This window comes from Hyalella azteca, unplaced genomic scaffold (assembly GCF_000764305.2).
Source record: "Hyalella azteca isolate HAZT.00-mixed unplaced genomic scaffold, Hazt_2.0.2 contig17332, whole genome shotgun sequence".
NCBI lineage: Eukaryota > Metazoa > Arthropoda > Malacostraca > Amphipoda > Hyalellidae > Hyalella > Hyalella azteca.
Genome location: NW_025947119.1, coordinates 403 through 19,715, shown reverse-complemented (window position 1 = coordinate 19,715; position 19,313 = coordinate 403). Strand labels below are relative to the sequence as shown.

Below are 19,313 nucleotides of genomic sequence, written 5' to 3'. Positions count from 1 at the left end.
AAACTGTCCTGACTAAACTGTCCTGACTAAACTGTCCTGACTAAACTGTCCTGACTAAACTGTCCTGACTAAACTGTCCTGACTAAACTGTACTGACTAAACTGTCCTGACTAAACTGTACCTACTAAATTTGTCACGAAGAATTCGAAGCCAAGTTCGACTCATTGAAGCTGTAGGATATTGATGAAAAATAAATATTAGTTTGCACATACTGTTCGAGTTTGAAAATTGTGTAAAACAGCAAACAAAAATTTAATCCAATAATTCAGAAAATAATTCTCTAGATATTAATGTATCACACGAAAAAGAGTGAATTTAAATTTCCTAAAACGTTTTGGTCTGTAAATATTATTTCCTTTTCAGCTGCATGCGCTCTACTAAAAACCGTGAACTGGAAGCAACAGGGAAATGCGTAGAAGCGTGTGTTATTCTTTTCTTTATTTTTTCTCTTTCTTTTTTATTGAATATTTGTGAACCTAAAAGGTTCCCAGGAATCAAGGTACGGTAAGAAAGATTTCGGTTTGACCGTGACAAACACGATTTTAATTTTGAGATGAGTTTTTTGCTTCGCTTACCTTCTGGGCCTTTCACTAACTTCTCGTACACTAACATACAAAATTGATAGGAAAATTATTTTAGTTATTATTCATATATAGTATCTGGAAAGGTTGCAAATTAAACATAAATGTGCACTTGATTGGGACATTTTGATCACGTCATAATATTTAAAAATAATTTTTTTTTTCGCCATTCATTAGTCATAACACTCGAATTTCATGAAATAGTAAATTCTATCTTGATTTTGTAACTTTAAATGAACTAAGAATTATACAGTCAGTGAATATTTGATCTTTCAATTATTTTTCAAGTATATTTTGTTTGTTTAATACCTTTCGCAATATCTTTAAAAACATCACTCGAGTTCACCGTTCCGAAAGAACTATAATAGGATTTCTACATGCAAGCGCTTCGCCTACACAAGTCTCGTTCAGAAATAAAAATAAATCAGAGCCTTTTGTGGTTGGACACGATAATTATATTAAAAAAGTCAAGTAAGTTATGGCACGAAAGGTGTTGTAAAAAACATTATTAATGTTCGCAACAATATTCCATCGTGGCGGGAGGCGCTCTGCTTGGCGTTTGAACGTCGGGTTTGAAAAGACATGATTACCCTTGAACTAGTTGCATTTAATTTTGAATCCAATTTCCGAAATAACATTTTTCAGAGAAAGCTATTTTCTAGGGGGAGTTTCAAGCCAAATAGTATGATTATGAAGAGCCAAACATGGCATGATTGTGAAGGGATTAGAATGTTGAGGTTCCTCAAGGCACTAAGTTGTTCCACAAAGTTACGTTATACATAGTATTACGTTTGTAGAACTTATCATTATTTTTTAATTTTATTAAAATTCTCCTGTTACCTTGAGAGTCAATAGAGAATTGTACAAAACTAAAGACTAGAATTACGACTGAATCTGAGATAGAATTAAATAAATTGAAATATATTGTGAAATTAATGTTTCCTCTGAAATTCTCACACAACAAATAAATTTATAGGGAAAATACGTAAAAATTTACGAGCCCTTTACTATAATCGATAGCATTGGTTATACCAACAATTGGAAATATAATACCAACTATTGGAAAATAGTATCCCAACTATTTTAGTAGTATCCCAACTATCCCAACTATTGGGATATTATCCCAATATTATTATCCCAACTATTATTATTATTATCCCAACTATTATCCCAACTTACTATGTATAATAGTATCCCAACTATCCCAACTATTGGAAAATAGTTGGTATTAGCATTGTGTTTTCCAACTATCTTTTCCAGAGGATTTTTTTCAAGTTTGTATCGTAGAACGAAAGTTAAATTTTCTGAAACACAACAATATTCTTTCTGAATATTTTTATCGTGTTTGTTTCAGCAGAGGTTAACATCTGTTAACATCTCCTTTCAGGACTCCTCAAAATCACAATAAATTCACTTAATTCAACCTAAATAGCATTTCTTTTGTAAATTTGAGGGCTAAATATGTCTTAAATTTTAGACGACTAGGTACGTTTAACTTTGCAGGTCCTTTCTTTTGTAAATTTGAGGGCCCAATATGTCTTAAATATCAGACGATTAAGTACGTTTAACTTTGCAGGTTTTAAATTTGAGGGCCAAATATGTCTTAAATATCAGACGCCTGTTACTTTGCAGGTAGAAAAACAGGTTATTAAATGCTTATAATTTAAATACCTGGTCCTGCAGACTCTGCTTGAGTTGCTGCAGCTCAGCGACTTTGCTCTGCTCAGCCTCCAGCAGTCGCTTGTAGTCTCCCGCCTCAGCTTCAGAGGCCGTCAGTTCCTCACGCTGCATAAAAAACATAATGTACGACAACATAAACAGCGTGAAATATAACCATATGGTAAATGATATATGGTATATAGTATATAGTATATGGTATATGATATATGGTATATAGTATATGGTATATAGTATATGGTATATAGTATATGGTATATAGTATATGGTATATAGTATAGTATATGGTATATGACATATGGTATATAGTACTATATGGTATATGATAGTATGGTATATGGGGTAACCGAGGTGATTAGAAGAAGTAAATTGTAAATTCTTTAATTTAATCAACTATCAGGCATTCGATCAAGAATTAAATCGTACATTTTTCAATTTAACTAATTATCAAGCAGTGGCTCAAAAAATAAATTGTACATTTTTTTTTAATTTAAACAATTAGGTACGGTATAATGCAGTCAATCAAGAAAAATTACACTGCAATACGAATATATAATTAGATACAAAAAACTGACCATAGAGTAAGGAAACTAGAATGAGTTTTTTATCTAAAAAATTAATTAAAATGTATCTACATGTTTTTCTAAAAATTGTTCATCGAACACCTTGAATAATCTTTATTTCTAAATTTTTTTCTAAACGTACGACTTTTGAGAGCTGTTGTTCCATGGCACCCATAGCGTCTGCATGCTTCTGTTTTTGGTCCTCCAGCTCCTGCAGCAAAAGATCTCTCTTATTTGCCGCCTCCTGCAGCTCTTGCTTCTTGACTTCAGCGTCTGCCAGTCGAGCTGTCTTTTCAGCGTTCAGCTGATCGGCGACGGCATTCAGCTCGTTCTGGAAGAAATTTTTTCTTTACGGTATACATTTCGTGAATTAAAATTACTATATTTTGAACTTATATAAAATTACCTATAATACCGGTACGGTATATGTACAGTGGAATAAATCTAAAAAACATTTAATGTTGGCTAAATTCGTGGATACGCAGCAACATGGAGTGAAATTTAACTCATCATTAAATACTCATAATAACTCATACTCATAAAAAGAACTCACAATTAAAAAGAACTCATAAAATGTAACCAATGTCAACTCGTCCACATCGTTGAAATCAAGTTATTCATACAAAGATCACCCACCTTCAGAGTAGCTGAAGTTGATTCGGCATCTTTAAGTTGCTCCTGGTTCAGCTTAAGTTTCAATTCGAGTTCAACAAAATCTTCGGACTTTTTCTTCAAGTTTTCTGACAATTCCTCAAGTTTGTTCTGGGATTCTTTGAGANCATCTAGATGTGTATAAGAGACAGATTCATTTGGGCACAGCATTAAAATAATAGGCATCTTCATCTATCCTATTGAGAATATGTATACGTACCTACTCATACCAAAATTATTGCTCTCAACTGGTGAAGTGAAACCATAAAACGACTCAACTGCAAAGTAAATGAAAATGAAAACACAGGGAAAGGTCTATGAATAGTTTGCAATAATTCCACCAAGTTCTTTCTTGGTCGGAGATCCTGTTTCGCTATTCATACTTAAAAACTAATAACAAGAGTTACCGCAATTAGACTAAATGTTAACTCATTGTCTACGGCTAAAATAGACTCTTCAATGTTAATAGCATCCAAATTCCTGGTAATTAAAGCTATTACTAGCAAAGCAAAGAATTAAATGCGTGATATCAACGTACTTTATCATTGTTGGCGACGTCAAGTGTATTAGTTAAAGCTACTATTAGCAAAGCAAGCAAGCAAGTTTTGTTTATCTAGGACTTCTATACACTAAAATGTTTTATGCAACTTTTTTAGTTTTAGCCTTTATTCTTAAAGAAAGCAAGTATTAAATGCACACTATCAACCTACTTTATCATTAGTGGCGACGTCAAGTGTATTAGTTAAAGCCACTACTAACAAAGCAACAATTAAATACACGATATCAACGTACTTTCTCATTGGTGGCGACGTCAAATGTATTAGTTAAAGCTACTACTAACAAAGCAAGTATTAAATGCACACTATTAACGTACTTTATCATTAGTAGCGGCGTCAAGTGTAAGTGAAGAGCTCAACTCTGACGCGTCTATGAAGAGCCCGCGCTGCATCTCGTCCAGCCTCGTCTCCAGTACACGCACTTTAGCTGCCTCCGAGCTGCTCAGGCCCTGGTGTTATGAACATGATTTAGAAATATTATAGGGGGACTGTATATGTAAAATAACATATCATTTAATATAATAATATGATATAATATAATATAATATAAGATAGGTAATAGAATATAATACAACATAATTTAATATAATTAAACATATATCCTGCTGAGAGTAAGCACAGTTAGTCTCCCATATAATATAATATAAGATAGGTAATAGAATATAATACAACATAATTTAATATAATTAAGCATAATATCTGGCTGAGAGTAAACACAGTTAGTCTCCTAAGTGTCATTACCGGTACTATTTATTTCAGACACAGCCGTCCCAGGCCACGATGCATCGTCGTTTCTGACTATCACTACCTGTGTTAGCTAGTTCATATCTTCATACAAGCACGCTTCTTGTAAATTATCGATATTTAAACATACATATTTTAGAAAAATTAGATTAAACAAAATTGATTTTTGTGAATATCATTGTCGAAATTGCAATACATTTTTTTTAATTATTAATGTCATTCCTCACACAAGTATGGTGCGGAAAAATGCAGTATAAGTCTGAATATTTTCAGATCAATTCCTTGAGCCTGAAGATGACATCTCATTAATAGTAATTAAGTTGCCTTATTGAAATAATAATCTCAATCTTAGGTTATCAATGAAAGTGATAGATTTTCTTGCGTACTACAATACTATGTACCTCAAAGTCTGCAGCATTATAAATCTGCTTCACTGTCGAAGTTAACAGCTCAAATAAAAGTTATTTATTAAACTTATAGAAAAATCAATCTCAATCATAGGTGATCACTAACAAACATCTGGTTTATTGCATGCCAAAATACCTGCGATACGGTACTGTAGTTAGCCAGGAGAGGTAACAGCTGGATAATCACAATCATTGATTATCACTAAATAAATCGAATAATTAACAGACCATATTACCTCCATGTAATAACAATAATAACAAAAATATTAATAATAATAATTAGCAGACAATATTACCTCCAAGTGATAGTAATAATAGAATTATTAATAATAATTATTAGCCAAGTAATAGAGGTAGGTACTAGAATTAATAATAACAATTATTATCAGACATTATTACCTCCAAGTCTGCAGCATTACAGGTCTGTAATAATACGTAATTATCAGACATTATTACAGGTCTGTAATAATACGTAATTATCAGACATTATTACAGGTCAGTAATAATACGTAATAAACAGCCAATACTACCTCCAAGTCTGCAGCATTACAGGTCTGTTCCTCCAGTCTGAAGGTGACATCGTCCAGTTGTCTGCTGGTCTCGTCTAGTTTGGTCTGCAGCAGAGCGTTCTCCTGCTGTAGCATGGATACCACCTGCTGCAGTGACGTCACAGCCTCGCTCTCGCCGAACTGCGCCTGTCCGGGCGAAATGAAAGGATTATCAATATTATTATTATTATTACTATAATAATAATCAATAACTATTTCTAATGCTTGCATTATCAATATTATTATTACATCGATAAAATGATAATTAATAACTACCGGTATTCGTAATGCTTGGATATGGTAATAACTATCAATAACTACGTATACGAAATGCTTGGGTTATCAATATTATTATTATTATTAATATAATAATGATCAATAAGTATTCGTAATAAAGAATATTATTTTAATGTTGATTATGGCTCGATTGCAACGACAAGAAAATTATCTGTGCTCTTATGATAAGTTTTGAATGAATTTGTCCACGGTCACGCCGAAGCTTAGCCTACAAATCAATCTTGAATATTAATCCAGATTTTCGCTTTAGGATTAAGGTAATTTTTCCTTCGTATAGCGTTCCGAACACTCAGACGGTGTTATTATAAATGAACGCAGAGAGTGTTCGCACACGCCTAAATGCCTGTGTGTGGAAGAATTTTTTTTTAAATATACTAACGAACATCCGAAAAAAATTAAACCTCAATTAACTAATTGATGTTTCAGAAGTGCTACTGGAGTAAGCCAGCACATACCTGCGCCAGCTGGCTGGTGAGCTGGAGCACGGTGGAGTTAGCCAGCACATACCTGCGCCAGCTGGCTGGTGAGCTGGAGCACATTAAATTTAATTTTATTAAATTTAATGAATGAATAATTATTAAATTAGTTTACTGCATCTGTACTACGCAATCGTAATAAGTGGAATGCAATCTGCGATGTATACTTTCAATTCCAATAAAGTTACAGGAATCTGTTATTATAATAATTGGGATATAATTTACAAAACATCGATTAAATCCCTTCTATTTAATATTAATCTGCAATCATAAATATTTATACAGCTTTCAGCACCTCTTTCAGAAAATACATTACGGTACGCAAGCACATCTGAAACCTTGACTGATTTCCATTAGACCATTAGACCATAAACCTTGACTGATTTCCATTAGACCATAAACCTTGACCATTACGATTTCCCTTGACTGGCTAATAATACAATCTCTGTGTGTGTAAGCCAAGCCAATGTCTGAGTCGTGGCAGATAGTTCGAGAGTATACGGTATTTATGATACCTATTGTACTAGTATGCTTGCGAGATCAGGAAATAATGATGGAAATAAATTATCTTTTCGGTGAATGATTGGCTTTTTTCGGTGACCGATTGGTTTTTTTCGGCGAATGATTGGCTTTTTCTTTGGATGATTGTTTTCTTTCAGTAATAATTGGCTTTTTTTTTTAAATGTTTCGGTGAATAATTGGCTCGCTCCGGTAACAATTGGCTTTTCTATGTAAGATTTGAAAGATGTTTTATGCCAAGTTAGCGTCTTTGCTAGTCGTGGACGAATAAACGTTAATTTATGTCAAATTCAAGCGCGCTGAAAAAATTTAACGAGAACTCACAAATTTTCGCAATTAGGTATATTGTCATTAATTAAGCCCTAGAAGCAATGAAATTTCTAATATATTAGACCCACACGCTCATGTAACTATCGCAGAAATGCATTTAGAATTTATTATGAAACACCACAGCACGCAATGAGTATACCTATACTACATATCGTTTATAGAGATCAAGTATTTTTTATTTTAGATTTAATTTTTAACCTTAAATTCAATGGGTAAAATTATTTTGATACCCGGCAGACTTCGTTTCAATTTGATGAGATGAATATTTTCACAACTACTTCTCATCGACATATTATAGCACGCTTGCTTTATATTGTGGAGATGTGAGATCCAGATCTAAGCTTTATACTCGAAAAAGACAATACCGGTAGTTCTGTACGCTGTTCAACATATGCGATAAAGATATAGTAACACTAACGGCGCCAACTTGTTTTCCGTATTAGATCACTAAAATTGTCTAATTACTGAGAAAAAAATTTGATCTTTAAAATTCGTCAGTAATAAAAACTGATAGCTAAAAACCAGTCAGGATAACGCTCATTCTCCTCATTGGTCAGTAATTTGAAGTTATCACAAGGAAATATGGTCAGAAAAATTCAATTTCTTCATCTCGTCAATAATTCACATTTATCACAAAAAAATAGTCGGAATAATGCGATCTGTTCAATTTTTTAGGAATTCAAGTTATTACTGAATTCAATTATTAGGTATCGATTGCAGGCTCGATATCCGAGTTAAAATTCAGGAATTGAATTTATAAACGAACGTGATTTTAATTTTTGAGGCTGCGGAAACCGAAGTCGATAATATTCAAAAAAATCAGGGGCCATACTTACAAAACTCGCTAAGTGAACGTAAGTACTTACGCTCTATTTTCTTGTCTATGATTGGTGGATTTTGCTTGAAAGGCCGTTGCAATGATTGGACGATCTCTTAATTTTTTTTAAAGTATGGCCCCAGAAATCATGAATTATAGCTGTTGTTTTATTACTAATCTATTTAACATCAATTCTCAAAATTACTTAATAAAACTTTTTTACTCTAACTATGCTAAAGATGAAGATCCGCATGATTTATGATAGTTATCCATTTCCACTAATTTCTGTGCAAGTACTATACTCGACTTCGAAAGAAACTAATGTTTAACAAAAATTCGGGGTTCAAGTCTGTGTTGAACACAAAGGATGATTTCCGTGGGTAAATGCTACGCTCGGTCTCCGCCTCGCGCTCCGCCGCGCGGTCGTCTTCGCTCTGCGCGATCTCATACTGCGCCGTCCGCAGGTCAACCTGCGCACGTTATATTTGCGTTAATTATGCGTACGTTTTATTTCTGTTAATTCTGCGCGCATTATATTTGTGTTAATTTAGCGTAGGTTATAGTTGTGTTAATTATGCGCACGTTATATTTGTGTTAATTTAGCGTAGGTTATATTTGTGTTAATTCTGCGCACGTTATATTTGTGTTAATTTAGCGTAGGTTATATTTGTGTTAATTCTACGTACGTTACATATGTGTTAATTCTGCGTACGTTGTTTTTGTGTTAATTCTGCCAACCTGGCGAGGAACGTGATGTAATACGACGTCAAGTGTCACAATTACTCGATCGATTGGATTTAACACCTAACTAATAAAATAAGATCAAACAAAATACAGCGAAAATGTTGCATTCTTCCTTATGCTATGGATATTAATTAATTTTCTGAACGTTAAATCCATTGCTAAACTGATAGAGCAGGATGAATTATGTATTCAAAAACAACAAATTCTGGGAACCTCTAATATTAAATTGAAATAGAGACTAATTTTGCGAAGGAACTTCTGGCAGAATTTCAGGAAACGACACGCAACCTTGAGCTGGTNCAAATGAAAATACTAAAAGAAACGAGGTTGGCCATACCTAAATAATATTCCTGTTGATATATTTAGTATTCCCACGTGATGGGGTCATGTAAACAACAAATCAACAGCCTTTGCTGCACTGAGCAGCTCTTGCAGAGCTACGATCTCTTCGACCAGGTTCTGCTTCTCAGTTTCCAGCTCCTCGACTTTGCTGTTCATCCTGCACAGAAAAGGAAATATTAAAAAAATATAACTCAGTACTCACTGCAGTGAATGACAGAGAGCGCATTTTCTCGTCGACGAAAACGTGAAGTCACGGACGGACATACAGACGGACATGGCGAGCACAATAGTGCATTTTTTCCATAAATGATAAAATGCGCTAAAAACGAGGTTGGCCATAGCTACATAATATTCCTATAGGCATATTTTGCATTCCCACGTGATGGGATCATGCAAACGACAAAGCAACATGTACACAGCTAGAGACACGATTAACTTATTTAGGTACTCAATCAACATCTAAGAGGTATATTTCACAGGACTAATTTATCGTTGTTGGGAAAGGTATTAAAATGAATTATTATAAGTGACGCTATCTTTACCTGGCGCTGATATCTTCGATTTCTTTAGCAAGCTCGTCTCTGACGGCCTGGTCATCTCTGCTGCGCTCGTTAAGCTCCTGTAGCTCCTTCTGCGCCTCCTGCAGCAGCGCTCGTGTCGCCTCTAGCTCCTGCTGCAGAGACGCGTTGCTCTGCTGTAGTTGCTGGTTTTCTTTAGCGCTCATGTCAACCTAAGAAATATGAAATAATTAAGAAAATATGCTACATATTGCAATGCATACTTATATTATCGGTCTGCTTATATAGCAAGTTCACAAGGAATTTAAAAGCAAAAAAAAACGTGTTCACGAGTGGTCACAGTTTCGTTCCCTGTGCGAGAACGAACCTGAGACCATTATCGGTGATGTCAACTTAAGAAATATGAAATAAATAAGAAAATATGCTACATATTGCAATTAATACTTATATTATCAGTCTGCTTATATCGCAAACTTACAAGGAATTTAAAAGCAAAAAAATCGTGTTCACGAGTGGTCGCAGGTTCGTTCCCTGTACGGGCTATCATTAAATATCGGTATGGTGAATTTGTTTGGCGTTTTCTTTGTTTTTGAATTCCTTGCACTGAATATTAGTTAAAATTGAGATTATTTGTCGTTCTTAGACGTAAAGTTGAAACGTTTGCGGTCATTGACCGTCGATTGGAAAATTACTTAGATTAAGAAAATTACCTTCTCAGCAAGGAGAGCATTAGCGGATGACATTTCATTAAGGGATCCCAGAGATTTCTTCAGTTCAAAAACCTCGGCATCCAGAATCTTTATTTTCTCTAATAAATTCTGTTTATCATCACGCAGCGACTTCTTCTCGATTTCAGAAACGGACTTTTCGCCTTCAGTCTTAGCAAGTTTTTCAACAACCTGTGATTTTTCTTCAAGTAGAACAGAATTTTTGCGGATTTCATCTTCAAATTTCTTTTTTAAATCAGCTTCAGTAGTCTCCCGAAGCTGCAGGTCTTCAGCAAGCTTCTGATTTTTCTCAGTTAAAGCAACAAGTGACTCCTCCAGCGCAGTTTTCTCAGTTATTAAAACTGCTAGGCTTTCCTCAATCCTAATTTTTTGTCCCTTCAAATCCTCAATCTCCGTCGCTGAAGTCGAAAAACTTTGTTTCAATTCTACAAGATTACTTTCCAGTAAAGTGTGTTCTTCCGTTAGGCGTCTCAAATTTTCCTCCAGCACGGTCTTTTCGGCTACGATTTTTGAAACATAATCAGACTCGCTACTTCTAAGCGACTCGACTTCACGCGCGTGTTTAGCGGTAAGTTCAGTAACGTGTTCTTGCAGACCTGAATACCTGCCCTCTGCTTCAGATAATTGTTTTTCAAGCTTGGTCTTTTCTTCAGATAAAACTTTTTTCTCGTCTTCTAGCATATTTTTAGCCTCTTGATTGTTCTTCAAATCATCAATATATTTCTTGACCTTCTCATCCAAAATATTTTTTTCAGTAAGTAATGCAGCAGAATTTCCTTCAAGCTCAACAATTTTCAATTGCTTTGTTTCCACGTCTTTTCTCACTTGTTCTTCCTTTGCTTTGAACGAGGCGATTTCATCGAGAGAAGAAGATAACTGCGTTTCAATATCCTTCAATTTATTTCCTAATGAAGTGTTTGATTTTTCCAGTTCCAAGCATCGACTGTTCAGTTCAATTTTCTCCGATTTCACCTCATTAACTTCACTCTCAAGTTTCTGAATTATCCTCTTAAATTCTTCGGTCTCGCTAGTCACCTGTGAAAGATTCTCCAGAAGAGCTTGCTTTTCTGTTTCAAGAGTCAATTTCTGAGCTCCTATTTCGCCGCTGTCGCTGAGAAGGGAATCTTTTTCTGCAATTAAGACATCTTTTTCTTCCACTTGAAGTTTCATTTTCATCAGAGAATCTTCCTTTTCTTGTATCTCTTTTTCCAACCTTTTAAGTTCCGTAGAATGTTTCTCATTTTCAGACTGTTTCTCGGCTTCAGCTGCCTTCAGTTTCATTTCAAATTCATTGCTTAAATGAGTAACTGATTTCAAGTTTTCCTTTAACTTGAAAACCTCGTCATCTTTAGCAGCTACTTCACGCTCAACAGATTCTTTGTGGGCTTTCAAAATCGCTATTTGATTTTCAAGTTCAGTTTTCAACTCAAGTTTTTCTGACTTCTCCTTATCAACCTGGGCGAGAATCTCTTGTATCTTTTCTTCAAGAGCAACGCAATTCTTGGCGGTTGTGGCAGCCTTGTTTTCCTGTTCTTCGGAATATTTTTTCAACTCTTCTAACTTATCAGTTTCAGCTTGTATTCTAGCAGTTAATTCCTTCTCTGAGTCTTTTTTCGATTCCAAGGCTTCTTTTTCAGCTCTTTCGCGCGCTTCTATTTCTACTTGCTTCTCTTCTTTTAATTTTTCAATTTCTTTTTCTCTCTTAGAACTTTTTTCTTCTTGTAAAAGTCGAGCTTCTCTCTCACTTTCTTTCTGTTTCAGCGCATCCTCTTTCTCTATTTTAAGAACATCCAGTAACTTTTTGGTCTCCAAAAGTTCCTTGTCAGTTTCAACTTTACCACTCTCCAGTTTTCTCTTCTCAATCAGTAAGCTTTCTTTCAAAGCTCGTTCATTTTCTAATTCTTTGAGTGCTTTTTCCTTATCTTGTTTCTCCTTGTCTCTCTCCATCTTCCTCTCTCTGGCATCATCCCGAGCAGCCGTGAGCTGTTCGTCCTTCTCCTGATAAATTTGAGGGCCAAATATGTCTTAAATATCAGACGCCTGTTACTTTGCAGGTAGAAAAACAGGTTATTAAATGCTTATAATTTAAATACCTGGTCCTGCAGACTCTGCTTGAGTTGCTGCAGCTCAGCGACTTTGCTCTGCTCAGCCTCCAGCAGTCGCTTGTAGTCTCCCGCCTCAGCTTCAGAGGCCGTCAGTTCCTCACGCTGCATAAAAAACATAATGTACGACAACATAAACAGAGTGAAATATAACCATATGGTTACATGGTATATGATATATGGTATATGGTATATAGTATATGATATATGGTATATGGGGTAACCGAGGTGACTAGAAGAAGTAAATTGTACATTCTTTAATTAAATCAATCATCATGCAGTCGATCAAGAAATAAATTGTACATTTTTAATTTAACCAATTATGGTATCATGCATCAATGAAGAAAATAAGTACACTGCACTACAAAGATATATAATTAGATACAAAAAACTGACCATAGAGTAAGGAAGCTAGAATGAGTTTTTTATCTAAAAAATTAATTAAAATGTATCTACATGTTTTTCTAAAAATTGTTCATCGAACACCTTGAATAATCTTTATTTCTAAATTTTTTTCTAAACGTACGACTTTTGAGAGCTGTTGTTCCATGGCACCCATAGCGTCTGCATGCTTCTGTTTTTGGTCCTCCAGCTCCTGCAGCAGAAATTCCCTCTTATTTGCCGCCTCCTGCAGCTCTTGCTTTTTGACTTCAGCGTCAGCCAGTCGAGCTGTCATTTCAGCGCTCAGCTCATCGGCGACGGCATTCAACTCACCCTGGAAGACATTTTTTTCAGTATATTTTTCGCTATCAATATATTTTTCGCAGGTCGAAATTATTTTTTGAACTTATATAAAATTACCCACAATAAATATGTATGTACCGGTAGTGGTAAAAAACTTAAACACATTTAATGGTGGTTAAATCCCTGGGCACGCAGCAACATGGATTGAAACTTAAATGAACTTAAAAAATGAAACAAATGTCAACTCGTCCACATCGTTGAAATCAAGTTATTCATACAAAGATCACCCACCTTCAGAGTAGCTGAAGTTGATTCGGCATCTTTAAGTTGCTCCTGGTTCAGCTTAAGTTTCAATTCGAGTTCAACAAAATCTTCGGACTTTTTCTTCAAGTTTTCTGACAATTCCTCAAGTTTGTTCTGGGATTCTTTGAGATTGGCTGATAAGTCCTCCTTTTCGGTAGCCTCTTTTTGGAGAATCTCTGCTTTTTCGTCAAGCTGCTCTTGAAGCTTGCCAATATTTTGCAGAAGGTCTTCATTCTTATGCTGTAGCTTATCATTTTCTTCTTGAGATTTTGTCAAATTTGCTTCCATCGTTGACACGTTGCTTTTTAGTTCATCAAGAGCCTTCGCCTTATCAGCCAATTGTTGCTTCAGATTAGTAACCTCATCTGCAAGCCTTTTACATTCTTCATTGGTGGTCGTCAGGGTTTGATTTGCAGTGGCAAGCAGGGATGAAGTCTCTGAAAAATTTTGTTCAATTTCTTTTTTGGAAAATTTTTCATCTTCCAACTCTTTCTGGAGAATCTCGACTTTTAATTCAAGAGCTTTTCGTTCTGACGCTAGTTTTTCATGAGTTTCACTGTGTTCCTTGACTATTTGTTCCTCAGTACGACATTTTTCAGCCACCAATTGAGTCATTTCTTTATTTTTCAACTCAAGTTCAAGGACTTTACCAGACAGCGCACCGATTTCATCTGCCTTCTGATTCAAGTCCACTTCAAGCTGCGAGACTCGATCTTCTAATTTCTTTTTCTTGCTCACCTCTTCTTCGAAACCTTCGTCTTTTTCCTTGGATGCCGATAAAAGCTCTTGCGTACGGGTTTCTTCTTCTAGTAAACGTTTTTCTAGGGTTGCAATAGTTGAAGTTTTCTCCTTTAGAGTCTTTTCGGCCTCGGCTAAGTTATGTTCGGCATTTGTCTTTTTATTGCTCAATTCAGATACTTCACTTTTTAGCACGGAAATTTCTTCAGACTTAGATTTCAGTTCAGTTTCTTTGCCTTCAAGATTTATGGTTAATTCTTTGACGGATGTCTCTTTAGACGCTAAATTCATCACCAGTTGCTCTATTTCAGATTTAAACTTGGCAATATCTTGATCCTTGCACTTCAGCAAGGAATCTTTTTCCTTTAAAAGCTTTTCAGCATCGCCTTGGCCTTTCACTTGATCTTCCTCACGTTTTCGGATTTCAACTTTCACAGCTTCATCTTTGGCTAAAACTTCAACCTTAAGCTTGGAAATATCATCGTTTTTCAAGTTCAGTTCATCTTGCAAGCTTTGCAGTTGATTTTTGAGTTCACCAACAGATGCTTCAAGTTTGACGATCTGTTCACTAGAGTCGGAGGAACTCTTCTTAAGAGTTTCTTGAAGAGCAATGGCTTCACTTTCTAAATCTTGAATTCTTTTTGTTTTCTCTTGTAGATCACGGCAATTTATTTCTAGCTTCTCTCTGAAAACGGCGTTTTCCAGAACATCTTTCTTGCTATCTTCCAAGCATATCTCTAATTCTCTTGAACGTTGCTCTAGCTCCTCTCTTCTTAGCTTTTCTCTTGTTAATTCTTCAACCAACTCTTTCAACTTTTTCTCGAATTCACCACACATTCCTTTCTGCGCAGCTACCTCAATTTCCAGAGCCTCTTTTTCTTTTGTCCAGTCACTGGCTTCTGTCTTCTTCTCAATAATAAATTCCAGTTCCTTGACTCTAGCATCAAGACCAATGGCTCGGTCCACTTCTTCGAGCAGTTCCAATTTCCTTGCCTCAAGTAACGCTTCCAATTCTTTAATTCTTGCCCTTGAAACCTCATCGCTGGCCAAAGCTGTAACATTTGGCTCGTGCTTCTCCTCCAGCAACTTTATTTTCTGCTCTTGCATGACTACGTTGTTCAGTAGCGCTGATTTTTCAGCCTCGGCTGCTGCAAACTTGTCGGTTAGTTCGCTGAGTTGCTTTTGCAGCTCGTCTCTTTGCTGTTCTAGACCCTGGACCTGGAGACAAGGTGAGGTACACTTACATTTAATTCACTGGAATCATGAATAATAAGTGAATGAGTGATTCATTTGGGCACAGCATTAAAATAATAGGCATCTTCATCTATCCTATTGAGAATATGTATACGTACCTACTCATACCAAAATTATTGCTCTCAACTGGTGAAGTGAAACCATAAAACAAATCAACTTCACTATAAATGAAAATGAGAACAAAAGGAAAGATCTATGAATAGTAATTTGCTATAATTCCATCAAGTCTTTACTGGTTCGGGGATCCAGTTTCAACCGACAGATATACACTTTGTAGCAACGGACAACTAAGCCGTCGGTAGTATTCATACCTAAAGAACAAAGTAACTTAATAACTATAATTATCGCAATTAGACTAATTGTTAACCAATTGTCTACGACTAAAATAGATTCTTCAATGTTAATCGCATCCAAATTCCTGGTAGTTAAAGCTACTATTAGCAATGCAAAGGTTACATGCGCGATATCAACGTACTTTATCATTTGTGGCGACGTCAAGTGTATTAGTTAAAGCTATTATTAGCAAAGAAAGAATTAAATGCGCGATATCAACGTACTTTATCATTGGAGGCGACGTCAAGTGTATTACTTAAAGCTACTACTAACAAATCAAGTATTAAATGCAGGATATCAACGTACTTTCTCATTAGTAGCGGCGTCAAGTGTATTAGTTAAAGCTATTATTAGCAAAGCAAAGGAGTTAAAGCTACTAGGTATTAGCAAAGCAGAGGTTACATGCGCGATATCAACGTACTTTATCATTGGTGGCGACGTCAAGTGTATTAGTTAAAGCTACTATTAGCAAATCAAGTATTAAATGCACGCTATCAACGTACTTTATCATTGGTGGCGGCGTCAGGTATAAGTGAAGAGTTTAACTCGGACGCGTCGCTGGAGAGCCCGCGCTGCATCTCGTCCAGCCTCGTCTCCAGTACACGCACCTTAGCTGCCTCCGAGCTGCTCAGGCCCTGGTGTTATAAACATGGTTTAAAAATATCACAGGGTGACTGTATAAATAAAATAATATATCTTATAATATATTAATATGATATAATATAATATAATATAATATAATATAATATAATATAATATAATATAATATAATTAAACGTAATATCTGGCTGAAAGTAAGCGCTGTTAGTTTCTTTAGTGTCCTTACGGTACTTATTTTTGGACACAGCCGTCCCAGGCCACGATGCATCGCAGCCTCTGACTGTCAAGACTATCACTATTTAGCTTCATATCTTCATACAAGCACGTTTTTTTAATAAATTTTCCCAATTAAAACATGCATATCATAGCAAAATTGGTTTAAAGAAAATTGATTTCTCTGAATATCATTCTAGAAATCATAATACAAATAATTAAAAATTATGATTATTGTATTATTGATTATGATTAAAAATAATTATTGAAATTATAATCTCAATGTTATGTGATCAATGAAAGTGATAAATTTGTTTGCAAACTACGATGCCTCCAAGTCTGCAACATTATATGTCTGCTCCTCTTTCGAAAATGAAAGCTCAAATGAAAGTTATTTACATTCATTAGACTTAAATTATATTAATTAAAATCAATAACAATCGTTAGTTATCCATAACAGAGATCTGATTTCTGGCACGCTAAAATACCTGCGATAATTTAGTTACCCAGAAGGTAACAGCTCTAAAATCACAATCATTAACGATCACAAAATAAATCGAATTATTAACAGCTAATGATAATTACTTATTAACTGACAATATTACCTCCAGGTCTGCAGCATTACAGGTCTGTAATAATAAGTAATTATCAGACAATATTACCTCCAGGTCTGCAGCATTACTAACGACTGGAACCCTACAGCAAACCTAACGACTGGAACCCTACAGCAAATCTAACGACTGGAACCCTACAGCAAACCTAACGACTGGAACCCTGCAGCAAACCTAACGACTGGAACCCTACAGCAAACCTAGCGACTGGAACCCTACAACAAACCTAACGACTGGAACCCTACAACAAACCTAACGACTGGAACCCTACAACAAACCCAGCGACTGGAACCCTACAACAAACCCAGCGACTGGAACCCTACAACGACAACAACACTGGAACCATACAGCGAACCCAGAGACTGGAACTCTACAGTAAATCCAGTAACTGGAACCCTAACTGGAATCCTACAGCACACATTGTAGAATAGTGCACCTTGTTCCCTACAGTACGGGAGGAACCCTAATTAACACAATAAACAAGCGACCAGAATAGCTTGCGTCTAGATACTCAAGACATCTGGAGTTAGGAACGTCTTCATTATGCTAATGCTTCAAAGTTTATAAAGTACAGCGTCATCCATGGAATTCCAAGTTTAATTAGAACGAGACATAAATAAATAATTATTATAAATTGTCAGCAATGTATATTCAGTTCAGGAACGGCTTTCAGTTAAGCAAGGATATTTAATTAGGCTGTAAAATCACACGCATTGACAACATCAAATAATTTGATAGTATAATTATCAAATTATACATTAGTGGAAGATCTTCATGTCTTCGATCTTTCGTACGTCTCAAAAAATTAAATCATGCACAGCACAATGAAAATATAGGCTTTTGAAGACATTTAGATCGAATATTCAAGACAGAGGATTAAAATTTTACTTTTATTAAAAAATAACTTTAGTAACAACGCGTATTGAGAGCCGTCACGTACATAATTCAGTGCATTCATGGGAAGCTCTCATGATATTGGGTGAAAGGAACACAAAAATCTAAGATAAAACATTCTAGGCATAAATAACAAATAACGGCTGTAACAGAGCATAAATATTACACTAGACACAAAGCCGCTCATGCGCTGCATCGTTTGAGTATTAATTTCAGGTTAAACATAAGTTTACACATCAATCAATATTTGACACCAAAACTGAAAACTCTCATCAGATATTTAAGACGCGAATCGAAGTGTCTATTCAAACTTTAATCAATCGAGAACCATAACAGATGTTGATAATTCGCAATAATGGACTAAACGACACGTAACTCTGAATTATGCCTTGTAACATTATACAGGAACTGAGCGCGAGTCGAGCATAACTTTCATGGTTCATTCATATGCATCCATGAACCAAACACGCGTCAAAAACCGCCTAATTTTTTTGCGCGGTTACCAAGCCTCAAGTATCGGGTTAAATCCAAAAGGTAATAATAAGATCATCAGAACGTAATGATCAGCTGATTGTCTGTATAATGGTTAAGATACCCCCTCTCGATTGTCATGAAAATATCATGTACAATTTTTTCAAACAATATCAGTTGATTCATCACATGTTAGCCGAACACCCAACTTCGATGCAGTTGATGTCGAAGTTGATGCAGTTGATGCAGTTGATGAGTCTTTAGAAGGTTTGCTTGTCATCACAATCGTCCGTGTCGTGGCCGAACACTGGAAAAAATTAGGACAACAAAATTAGATCGAAGCACGCAGCGCCAATTTGCACACTTGAAGAATTTTTCAAACCGCATNTATTGTTCAGTTCGCAGCTTGCCGAACTGAACAATAATCATGATAATAAAACATTCCTAGTTGTATACGTATATTCACAGAGAATGAATTCACATCATTACCGTACTCATATTATTCAGTTCGCGGCTTGCCGAGCTGTAAAATAATCATAATAAAACATTCCTAATTGCATACATATAATCACAGAGAATAAATTCTCATCCTTATTCCTATTATTCAGTTC

At 35.4% G+C, this 19,313-nt stretch overlaps 1 protein-coding gene and 1 long non-coding RNA gene across 2 annotated transcripts; both read right to left on the bottom strand.

The window, feature by feature from the left end:
* Positions 1-4,433: 4,433 nt before the first annotated feature.
* Positions 4,434-6,543, bottom strand: LOC108669311. Its single transcript, XR_001930651.2, has 3 exons — positions 6,481-6,543; positions 5,711-5,875; positions 4,434-4,478 (listed from the first exon to the last, which is right to left on the bottom strand). It is a non-coding gene; the product is annotated as an uncharacterized LOC108669311 (long non-coding RNA).
* Positions 6,544-8,463: 1,920 nt separating this feature from the next.
* LOC108669307 (myosin-11) lies at positions 8,464-17,355 on the bottom strand (the record flags this gene model as incomplete). The annotated part of the gene is given in 9 exon segments (XM_018156612.2): positions 8,464-8,637; positions 9,317-9,410; positions 9,796-9,983; positions 10,482-12,523; positions 12,607-12,706; positions 13,128-13,316; positions 13,577-15,544; positions 16,417-16,548; positions 17,332-17,355. Coding segments are annotated over 9 exon segments (4,911 nt in total), but the record flags the coding sequence as incomplete, so codon positions are not given.
* Between the last annotated feature and the right edge of the window lie 1,958 nt (positions 17,356-19,313).